Here is a 12,200-nt window from a genome sequence, read left to right on the forward strand (position 1 = left end):
TTGCTGTGTAAAAAAGTTTTTCCTCATGTCACCTTTGGTTCTTTTGCCAATCACCTTAAATCTGTGTCCTCTGGTTCTTGACCCTTCCACCAGTGGGAACAGTTTCTCTCCATCTACCTGTCTAGACCCTTCATGATTTTGAATACTTCTATCAAACCGCTTTCTCAACCTTCTCTGTTCCAAGGAGAACAACCCCAGTTTCTCCAATCTATCCACGTAACTAAAGTCACTCAGCCCTGGAATCATTCTAGTAAATCTCTTCTGCACCCTCTCTAAGGCCTTCACATCTTTCCTAAAGTGCGCTGCCCAGAACTGGACACAATACTCCAGCTGTGGCCGAACCAGTGTATAATAAAGACTTCCTTGCTTTTGTACTCTATGCCTCTATTTAGGATCCCATATGCTTTTTAAACCGCTTTCTCAACCTGCCCTGCCACCTTCAACGATTTGTGTACATATACCCCCAGATCTCTCTGTTCCTGAACCCCTTTTAGAATTGTGCCATTTGAGTATATATTGCCTCTCCTCATTCTTCCTACCAATATGTATCATCTCGCATTTTTCTGCATTAAATTTCATCTGCCACATGTCTGCCCATGTCACCAGCCTGCCTACATCCTCTTGAAGTCTATCACTATACTCCTCACTGTTCACTACACTTCCAAGTTTTGTGTTATCTGCAAATTTTGAAATTGTGCCCTGTACACCCAAGTCCAAGTCATTAAGATATATATCAAGAAAAGCAGTGGTCCTAGTACCGACCCCTGGGGAATACCACTGTACACACCTCCCTCCAGTCCGAAAAACAACCGTTCACCACTACACTCTGTCTCTTGTTACTCAGCCAATTTTGTATCCATGCTGCTACTGCCGCTTTTATCTTGATGACAAATCTATTATGCGGCACTTTATCAAACGCCTTTTGAAAGTCCATATACAACACATCAACTGCATCGCCCTCATCTATCCTCTCTGTTACTTCATCAAAAAACTCTACCAGGTTAGTTAAACACAATTTGCCTTTAACAATTCCATGCTGACTTTCCCTAATCAATCCACACTTGTCCAAGTGACTGCTAATTCTGTCCCGGATTATCATTTCTAAAAGTTTCCCACCACTGAGATTAAACTGACTGGCCTATAGTTGCTGGGTTTATCCTTACACCTTCCCTTGTCCTCACCTTTCATCCCACAAACCTCCGCACAGCCAGGTTATCTTCCACAATTTACAACATAATCCCACCACTGAACACATCTTCCTGTCTTCCTCCCTCTGCTTTCTGAATGACAGTTCACTTTGCGACACCCTGGTTTCTCCTCCACCACCCCACCACCTTCTCATGCAAGCACAGAGGATGCAACACATGTCCATTCACCTCCTCCCACACCACTGTCCAGGGCTCCCAACACTCCTGGTTGGGAGAACAATTTATGTGTACTTCCTCCAATCTAACATACACAATGAAAAGACAAAATGCAAATTAAGTGATCGGTTTACCAAAAACCTCCATTCTGTCGACAAGTGCAATCCCTGAAATACCAGTCATTTGCCATTTTTATTCCCTGCCCCATTCCCACTCTAACCTCTCTACGCTGGCCTTCAACAATGTTCCAAACTCGAGGAACAGCATCATATAATAAGCATTGTGCAGCTGTATGGCCTTAATATTGTCTTTAATAACCAGACTTTAACTTAGCCACTTTGCAAACTTCTCCTGTTTCCATTTCACATCTGCCTTACCAAACCCCCAGGGTATTTGTACATTCTCTGTCACTTCAATGTCTTTAATTTTTAAAATTTATTATGCTTCTTCCTATTGTCTACTATTAATATCACTTTAGCTTAACCATCTCCTGTTTAGCATTTAAGCACTTTATAGGTCAATCTACTTTCTGTGTGTATGTGTTTTTTTCTGTCCCCCTTCCCTTTATTTTGTTCCTTTTTAAATGCTGTTTATCTATAATTTTTACTAGCTCTGATGAAGGGTTATACCGGAAACTTAACTTGTCTATTCTCTCCACAGATGCTATCAGGCCTGCCAAGTGTTTCCAGCATTTTCTGTTTTTGTTCTTGTAGAAAATTTGTAGAGAAAATTTCTACAGAAAAGAACATGAATCATCTCAATTTCTTGAGTTGTTTTTATCCCCCCCCCCAAGAAACAAAAGCTTATATTTTCTGGTTCGGCATTGATGGTAAGCAATTAAAGCATTTAAATATAGTTTGAAGGGGGAAGATTGTTATAAATGGCAGACATGCTTAGTATGGTGCATTCTCCTCTTCCCCCTTAAGCTCTTCCACCTCCCTGCATCCTAATTATGTTGGAATAGTCTATTTCTCTAATTCTTTCCCAGAAACTCAAAACTGTGAAACTCCTCATATCTCCTTCAATCTTCACATCTTACTACATTTTGCATGGTTTTAATACACAGGTTTCATGTTAACTAACCAGTACTTCTTGATTTATCTCATCATCTCTCCCACTTTTAATGTCCTGCATGACAGGCCTTAACCCATCACTTAGTTTTTTTTAAAAGAAAAAGGTGCAGAAGCAATCAACTTCACAAGAAGAAGCCACCTACAAGCCTAATCATAGGCTGGCACAACATTTGCTTTTTAGAAATTATGAGCATTTACAGGTTTTGACAGCAGATGGCAGAATCACACTGTGTTTCTGTTTTTAAACAGTACAAAACCATGGGAATCTGAACACAGACAGTGAACTTTTCTGCTGTGAATTTTACTAGAGTTCATATTTACCATTACTGTTATGAAGAATTTTTCTATGTAGCTCTATGTCACATGATCAGAAGAGGGAGTGTTTTGCAACATGACTCTTCAGCTCATCCGGGACAACTTTCTGAATTTTATATTACTTAGAAATATTCACATTTTCAAGTGACATGTTCCCTAAAATTAAAGCAGGAAGAATGTCACCATACTTGGTGAAAGGTTATAATGGTACTAGACAACTTTTTACCAAGGACAAAGTATGATACAATGAAGAGCCAAACAGAGAATGGCAATGAATGAACTATTTACCCTTTTGTAGTGTTCAAAAATCAGAGGAGCCTAAAAGCTGTGTGTTCAACTTATATGCAGTAGCTCTTAGGAGCCATTTAGAAATTTTACACTCAAATTAGAATTTAAAATATCCTGTAATTCCTCTAGCTTAATTCTCATCAAAGCAGTTGAGATTACAAACCTTCAGTTTTGTTTTAACATTAAAATTTAATTTATTATTTTAAATCTTGTATTATGTAATGAGATAGGGCTAATTAGTAATCTCACAGTAAAGCAACCTCTGAGGAAGAGTGATCATAATATGGTAGAATTTCACATTGCATTTGAAAGTAACGTACTTAAGTCAGAAACTAGAGTCTTAAATAAAAGCCAATAACATAGGTATGATGGGCGAGTTGTCAAAGGTAGATTGGGAAATTAAATTAAAGGGTTTGACAGCTGAAAAGCAATGGCAAACAGTTAAAGAAATATTTCAATATTCTCAACAAATATACATTCCATTGAGAAATAAAAACTCCACTGGAAAAGTGATCCACCCATAGCTAACTAAAGAAGTTAAGGAGAGTATTAGATTGAAAGAAGAGGCCTATAATGTTACCAAGAGTAATAAGCCTGAGGATTGGGAGAGCTTAAGAAACCAACAAAGGACGACCAAAAAGTTGAAACATAAGATTCTGAGGGTACATGACAGGTTACATGAGAGATTGTTTCCCCTGGCTAGAGAGTCTAATACTAGGGGGCATAGTCGCAGGATGAGGGGTCGGCCATTCAAGACTGAGATGAGGAGGAATTTCTTCACGCAGAGGGTTGTGAATCTTTCGAATTCTCTACCCCAGAGGGCTGTAGATGCTGAGTCATTGAATATTTTCATGGCTGAGATGGATAGATTTTTGGACTCCAGGGGAATCAAGGGATATGGGGATCGGGCGGTAAAGTGGGGTTGAGGTCAAAGATCAGCCATGATCTGATCGAATGGTGGAGCAGACTCAAAGGGCCGTTTGGCATACTCCTGCTCCTATTTCTTATGCTCTTTATTCTCCATTCTCATTGTACAGATCACTAAAATCTAGTGCACAGGTACAAAAAGTAATCAAAAAGGCTAATGGAATGTTCGCCTTTCGCTCAAGGGGACAGGAATACAAGAATGAGGAAGCGATGCTTCACTTGTGCAGAGCCTTGGTCGGATCCTATCTGGAGTTCTGCGTACAGTTTTGGGCAATGAACCTCATGAAAGATATATTGGCTTGGAAGGAGTACAGCAGATTCGTCAGAATGATAAAAGTTTTATATTGTGAGTAAAGGTTGCATAAACTTGGTTTGTATTCACTTGAGTTTAGAAGGTTGAGGGGTGATCTAATCGAGGTGTTAAAAATAGAATAGGGTAGGTAAAGAGACTATTTACTCTAGTGGGGAATCCAGAACAAGAGGACATAATCTTAAAATTAGAGCTAGGCCATTTAGGAGTGAAATCTCACAACAGATAGTGAAAATGTGGAACTCTCTCCTCCAAAAGGCCGTGGATACTGGATCAAATTAAACTTTCAAGACTGAGATCGCTAGATTTTTGTTAGGTAAGGGTAACAAAGGTTACCCTATGGAGCAAAAGTGAGTAAATGGAGTTGAGGTACAGATTAGCTATAATCAGGCGGAACAGGCTCGAGGGGCTGAATGACATACTCTTGTTCCTATGTTGGATAGATCCAGCATGTGAGACGTGTTGGGCGGGGGCGGTGCAGAAGAGAGGAGGGAGAAATCAATGGGACAGTCTAAAACCCTTTCCACTGCCCTACAAATACTTGAGGTATTTAGAGCTTACGTCTTTCTGTAATAATCTATTTATCTATTTTACCTTTAAACCTTTCTATAGCTCGAGTTTTTTGAGTGCTTAACAGATGACCGGGTTAGGATGGGCTAATAACCTCCCATTATTCCGAGAACAAATATAATGAGTAAAACTTGTGTCTTGCTCGCTTTATATAACCTATCTAACTTTAACTCTACACCTGCAAAATCGCCTTGAAAGAGGGGAGCTGCCTAAAACATAAATTTATTCCAAAAATTAATACTTTGAATTGTGTACTTTTTGACTGCTTTTCGTAACCAAAACTAGGTTCAGAACTTTAAAAGGCAGGACTGTATCTGTAAGTGGCTGCACCTTATTTGCAGTGCAGATCATGACAAACATCGGAACTCTTAATGGATGCTGATAGGGCATTAAATTAAGGCATAGTCAAAGTATGCTGTAAATATCAGAATTAACCTGTTTAAATCATTTCATTTTTATTTAAAACTACATTTCAGGTGTTTAGTTTTGTAGCTAGCATTGATATTATGATAAAGCTACTCCTCACACATAGTAGCTTTATTACAGTAATATTAGTGTTTGTTTCAGAATCACTGTGTGTGAGTTGAAAACTTAGGCAAGCCCGCCCAAGAAGATTGGCGTTTCCCTGGACATTCCAGCAGCCTGAGGGTTAAAACAAATTGAATTCAGAGATTATTTTCATTCCATATGTCCCTAAGTTCCAGAATCATCATCACTCTTCCCTGGTCTCTCCAATGACACTGCTGAACGTAGCATTAGCTGGGAACATAAGTAGCACGACTGAACCCAAGGTGCCACAGTTCTATATTATAGTATCAGATCTTTTGATAATGGATAGGATGGTTTAGGTTTTTTATTGGTCAAAATAATGGAAAATCTGGCTTGACGGAAAAAAATGCCAGTGGATTCATTCAAAAACGGATATTTTATAGTGGTCAAATTACATGTTCACACTGTCCCATTAGATGTTCTGGATGATGTGTATTCTGAATACTAAAAACATTCTTCAAATTCATGCACAGTGGTGTGAAAGACCAAGGACAGAATTTTAGTTGGAACAAAGTACTAAAGGGAATAGAGGTTTGGGATTTGTGGATCCAAGTCTGAACTAGACTGTTTGTGAGCTCAGCTTCCTGTTCCACCCTGAGCTGAACCTCCGACCCCATAGTCTCTCCATCACAATGACTACATACTTCCACCTCCAAAAGTTCCTGGTCACCTCATCATCCTCCACCTCCTTAAAATACAACTCATCCAAATCTCTGCAGCCTGCATTCCATTCCATCCCAGACCAAGTCCTCCCACCCATCACCTGTGTCCTCACTGATCTACTTTGGCTCCCGTTCCCCAAAACCTCAAATTTAAAATTCTCATCCTTGTATTTAACTCTCCATAACTTTGCTCTTCCCTATTTCTGAAATCTTCTCCAGGACTGCAACCAACCAAACTCTCCATTCCTCTGACTCCAGCCTCGTTTGCATCTCTTCCCCGCCCCTAATAAAAATTGTGTACTTTTGAAGAATAATTTGAAGTTTAATCATTTTACAGTTCCCACAATATTATCTTTTTGATAGGTAAAGTGAGTTGAAAGAGGAAAATTGAAGAGGTGGCAGATAGTACCATTTTCTTCCCCTTTAACTTTATATCTTGCATCCTGCTACAACAGAGACCTAACAGGCAATTTTTTCCATTTTTGCAAATCTGCTGTAGTGATTAATTACAGCAACATTTTTATTTTTAATATTACTCTTAAATGATTCATTGGACATTTAGAACAACAAAGTTTAATAGTTCAAGTAGAAAACAATTGAGGTACCCCATCAGCCTGTCCAATTTAACAATACTATATTTGCAGTTTATTGCAATGTAATAAATCCTCATATCTGTGATTTGTTAATCTGTTATTTAATGTGGACGGATTTAAGTTAAAAAAATATTACTGCACTTTAGTTAGCTACATTTCTTCAAGTACAAACATAATTAAATAAACAGGCAGTTTTACAGCACATTTTACCAGTTAAGAGCAAACTTCCCTACTCCTCTTTAAGCATCCAACATTTTTTTGAATTAAACAATTTTACAACAACACTTCCCAAAACATAATAAAGTACATCACAACATTTGACATTGCCTAATTCCCTACCTCTGCAAATTACAACTTCAAATTTCCTGTGTAGCTATACTTTTTCATTAGTTCTTAGTACAACATTGTGTATTCCATCTGAATAGCATGGTCCCTGGAAGCTAACGTTTTTGAGGTGTGTAACAGAGATTGTTGTGTAACAGAATACCCCATAACGACATATAAGCTTTAAAAAAAAGTATGCAGGAGCCAAGGTCTGTTAGCATTATAATACAGGACACCATTATAAATTTACAACCCTCTGACACAGGGAAGTATGTTAAGGTTATCCAAAAAAAGACAATTGAAGTTTTGAAATTTCAGTCTCAATCTACTTTTTTTTCCACAAGTCTCTCACTGCTGTCTCCCACTGCAGGCATAGTGATAACATTACCCAACTAGCACTCAAAATAATACTCTCAACTGCTGTGATGGAATTTCACAGTCATTACTTCCACAACCTGAGTCAGATATTAAAAAAATAAGTGTCGTCTGAGCAACTGAAAACAAAATGTTATAATTGAATTCACCACTGTTTGCTTAAATAGGTGTCTCCAGAAAACAGTTTCATGTTGCAATTTTTTCCCTGCACTATGCCAGAAGGGTAGGACAATCTGGACCGTGTGCCTCTTCACAGCTACCTTTATATATTTCATATTATTACTACCATTAATATACAATCCTTTCAAAATATGCTTTGAATTAGAATTTAATTTTAGGTTTTAAAATAACCATTTTATTCCCGTAATTATAAACTTTAAAAAGTCACATTAATCAATATTTTTTTCTTTGACAAATGGAATTAAATCACACAATGAAAACTCGACATTAAGAGACTGCCAATCAGAAGATAATTTACTTGAAATTGTCAGTAACTAAATAAAGCTACAGTTAGTCCATGGGGCTTTTATATATATAATGTTCTTTTAAGAAACTGCCTAGTGCATCTACTTTGGTAGGGTTTTCTTATTCAGTTGCAATTTGCCAGGGTTAGCTCCAGTTAACAGAGATTGGCAGAGAGAAGAGAAGAAAAAGAAAATCACAGGAACAGTCCCTCAGACATATTTGAAGTCATGACATCGACTATGTGACATATTCTCTTCCCACATAAAACTACACTCTTGAGCTGACTCTTTTCTGTTTCTTCACTCAGAAAAAAAACAAAGATGAACTATTTATGAAATAAGTCACCAACCTAAACAAAAATTGCACCTTTTCATAACAGAAAGAGCAAGCATTTAGATTTCCATAAAGAAGAATTGGATAAATTGAAAAGGACATTTGGTATGAAGAAGAGCGCTTTGTTCAAAAGAATGAGGAAAACCTACCAAAATACATTCAACTTTCTTTATTATTCTTCTTCACATACATCAGGGTTCTGACCGAGTAACACCAATGGGGGAGGAATTTTTAATCTGAATCTAAAACCCTTATCCAAGACTTCTCTGCTAAAATAAATTGTTTTCTTTGCCTGTAAATCCAAACAGTAATATCCAATTCATGTACCAACGGTGCTCCACACAAGAGCCTTACAGGTGTTATTCTAAGTTATATTTTGAAGATGGCAGCATGGCTCTGAGTGAAAGACATCATGTCAGTCTCAGGAAATGTTGTCTCCCTGCTATATGCTAATGTCAGGTACATTCCAGGAATCATTTTGCACTTCCCAGTTTTGAGAGAGGTTTCCCCGACATTTGAAATAAAAAGTACTGTTGGCTTATGAATGGGCTTTGTTTAGAAAAATAATGAGCATGTATTCATGAAATACAATCTACACTTTATTTCAGAGGTACAAAGCCCTAGGTTGAATGAAAGATTGATAGCATGGAAACTTGTTTAGGCCCGTTTACGGGCCCAATATAGGTAGAAGCGCGCGCCAGAAGCCGGAGGCCCGAGACTCACCTAAAATTAGGCCTCAAACCTTGTAAACATCTCACCGGAAAGCTGGGCATCCAGAGGCAGCAAGCCATTTCTATGAGGACGAAGTTGGGCCTGTTGTCTCCTTTACAATGCCCTCAGGTAGGTCCTAGAAGGGGGTGATCGAAAGGGAGGTGGGGGGGTGGGGGGAGTGAGCAGGGGCCAGCAATGGTCTTTCAGACTGCTGTGGAGCTAGGAGAGCTTCTGCACATAAATTAACTCAGGAATAGCTTAATAACATTGCATGTCACTACTTTCTGAATTATCAATAACATACAGAAGTTTACAGGTAACTTACGATCTGCTTTTGCTTTAAGGGCTTCACAGAAAAACTTCCATCGACGTGCTGCAAAATAAATGAATGAAGTCATCAACAAGCTTAAAAAAAAACACTGAATACCAGTTAAGAAAATTTTAGATATAAATAGCAATATGGAAGTTTTTTTTTGCACCACTTTAGTACATATGTTTATTCCTGTAGGATGAATTACAGCATTAACGACGTAAACTATTCCCCTCCCAGACAAGTCTACACATACACAGACTAAGCAAGAGTGATTCCACAGACAGCTGAAATATTATTTATACTTGAGAAGATATTTAACATAACATCAGAATGGATATGTAAACTTCCTGATGTTGGTACTTTGTTTTTCCCATGTCATTTAGGTATAGTTCGGTGTAGTATGATTCAAACAATGTCTAACTGAAGATAATGTTAAAAACTTCAGTAAAACAGACTTTCACTAAATCAGCCAATCTACTTCTCAGCCACACTTGGAAAACCTCTGCAGTGAATGTGGTGTACGTCATAATCTGATACATGTCCCAACATTGGCTCTGTTTTTCCACCATGCAAATCCTCTACAGATTAAATAAAAATCCACCCAAAATTAGTCAAGATGTAGGAAAAATAAAAGTGGCCCCAAAAATCCATTGCTGTTCTGGCACGCTCCCGATGTAACTTTGGCAGGAGTTCAGTGGAAATGGGAGGTCTGATCCAGGTTCTTGGATGGCAGAGGAGAGAAAAAAAAGAGGGAAAAGGTCAGTAGCAGGGGACTAGAGTCAGCTCATCTCGGCACACGATGAGAGGTACTGCCCTACAGATTTGAGTCCAATTAATATTACAGCAGTAGGTTCCATTAGAGGAATCTCAAAAAGCTCAGTATCTGAAATTACCAAGATTGCCTCTATCATCATTCTGAGGAAGACTTCTGAATATAACTCCAGGGTTTGGTGAGAAGGCGTTAACTACCTCTGAACATCTGCCACATTCATTTAGTAAAGATGATAACCCAGAGATATTTTCAAATCTATCTTAAACACCATGTGAAAGTTCCAGCAAGAATCCCTTCATGTTAATAAGGAATCCCAAATACCTGACAAGGATGAATGGTGGAAGTTCTAGATCCTTCCTGGGATAATTCTACCACCATTCAGCATGAACGGGTTGACATACAAGTCCAAGAGCATTACCATTACTGGGCTGAAGAGTGTTGGTAAAATATAGCAGAACTGATCTGATGGCACAGGAATGGGTAATTGGGGGCCAACAAATCGGGTGGAGGACCTCCACTGCTCATCACACATGGGGGCCGATTTTTAGATGGCCGAGCGGGTGCGTTGGGGGCTCCGAAAATTGCAGAATCCCGGAGCGGGTTCAGAGCCCGGCTCCAACCCGCTCACTTCCAGGTTCCCCAATGACGTGTTTGGGTGCACGCGCAGCTCCCACATACGGGACTCCCACCGGCAATTAAAGCCGGCGGGATGATAATTTAGATAGTTATTAAGCTAATTGAGGTACTTGACAGACCTCAATGAGTGGAGATTTTGGCAGGGGTACAATTTTGAAGGATCCTCAGCGTGTTTCCCATGCTTTGGGAAACACTCTCTGTTGGAGCAGACGTGTTTCAGCCAGCAGCCAGTGGGAGATGCAAAGGATTATTTGACAGTTGGGGAGAAACCTCATGTATTGCAGCACTCTGTCACTTCAGACAAAGTTTTGGCTGCAACACCTTTGTCATTCCACTCAAAATTATTAATTTATACCCTAGACTCTGCTGTGCAAACACATTTACCTACTTTGCGGACCCCCTCAAACTCACAGCGTCAGGATGGGGGGGGGCGCCAGAGCTGCATTCATCACTTCATCCGAGGACGAGCAACATCACCAGCCTCGCCGTCCACCTCCGCCACTTGGAGCTCCAGAACACAGTGCTGCGCCACCTACACAAAATAGTCATGCATCTACACATACACCCACTGTAGGGTGATCCAATGAGTGGCATCAAGTGTGGGTGTTCATGGTGAACCTCATGAAAGGCAATTATTACACAAGCCAGTCAAGAATGGCCAAGACGTGGTAGTAGTGGTGACAATATAATATTTAATGTGAGTTGAACAAAAATCAATTATAAATAAAAAACATGACAGAGTCAAACACCCGGTGCATCCCCTTTGTGCTCACAAAACCTTTGTCTTACACTTCCTACTACTCCTACGTGGTGTTTCCCCTGTGGCTGCAGCAGAGGTAGTGGCAGGTTGCTCTTGTTCATGCCCTGACCGATTAGATGCTTTGGGCCGACGCCCTCTGGGTTACAGTGCCCGTTAGGGCGCCTCCAAAGACTGCTCCACCTGCACCTGTGCAGGGGCAGGCTCGACCACCTGGAGAGGAGGCAGCATTGCGGGAATTGGTTGAGAGGGGGGCAACGGGTGAGACGTGGAAGCACTTTGAGTGGTGTCCCCACTTCCATGTCCCCTTTCGCCATCATCCCTCTCCTGGGCCAGGCCAACATCACTCCTACCACCCTGCTGGACGGCAGTTTGGAGAGCATGTGTGAAGCCTTGTAAGGCCAGTGCCAGAGTATCTGCCTGCCTGTTTAAGGCGGCAGAAAGTTGCTCACCCTCAGTCCGAAGGGCCGTTGTCAGGGCCTCAATGGACTCATTGTTGAGCCGTGCTTGAAGCTCAATGGAGGCTAGCCTTCCCTCCATCGCAGACATTCCCGCACTTACCCGCGACACTATCTCAGAGATGGAAGTCATGTCAGACAAATTTGCTCGAGTTCTTTGAGGACATAACGTACAAGGTGGATAAAGGGGAACCAGTGGACGTAGTGTATTTAGACTTCCAGAAGGCATTCGACAAGGTGCCACATCAAAGATTATCGCTCAAGATAAAGAATCACTGGATTGGGGGTAATATTCTGGCATGGGTGGAGGATTGGTTATCTAACAGGAAGCAGAGAGTTGGGATAAATGGTTCATTCTCGGACTGGCAACCAGTAGCCAGTGGTGTTCCGCAAGGATCAGTGCTG

General features: G+C 40.2%; 1 protein-coding gene across 4 annotated transcripts in view; it reads right to left on the reverse strand.

The window, feature by feature from the left end:
• The window catches only part of LOC137340590 (E3 ubiquitin-protein ligase MGRN1-like), a 186,157-nt gene that overhangs the window by 25,772 nt on the left and 148,185 nt on the right, over window positions 1–12,200 (reverse strand). For all 4 annotated transcript variants that reach the window (XM_068003141.1, XM_068003142.1, XM_068003140.1 and 1 more), the window contains exon 8: window positions 9,185–9,232. In XM_068003141.1, the coding sequence (XP_067859242.1) occupies window positions 9,185–9,232 (48 nt within the window). The remainder of the gene's footprint in view (window positions 1–9,184; window positions 9,233–12,200) is intronic.

This window comes from Heptranchias perlo, chromosome 22, assembly GCF_035084215.1.
Source record: "Heptranchias perlo isolate sHepPer1 chromosome 22, sHepPer1.hap1, whole genome shotgun sequence".
Classification (NCBI taxonomy): Eukaryota; Metazoa; Chordata; class Chondrichthyes; order Hexanchiformes; family Hexanchidae; genus Heptranchias; species Heptranchias perlo.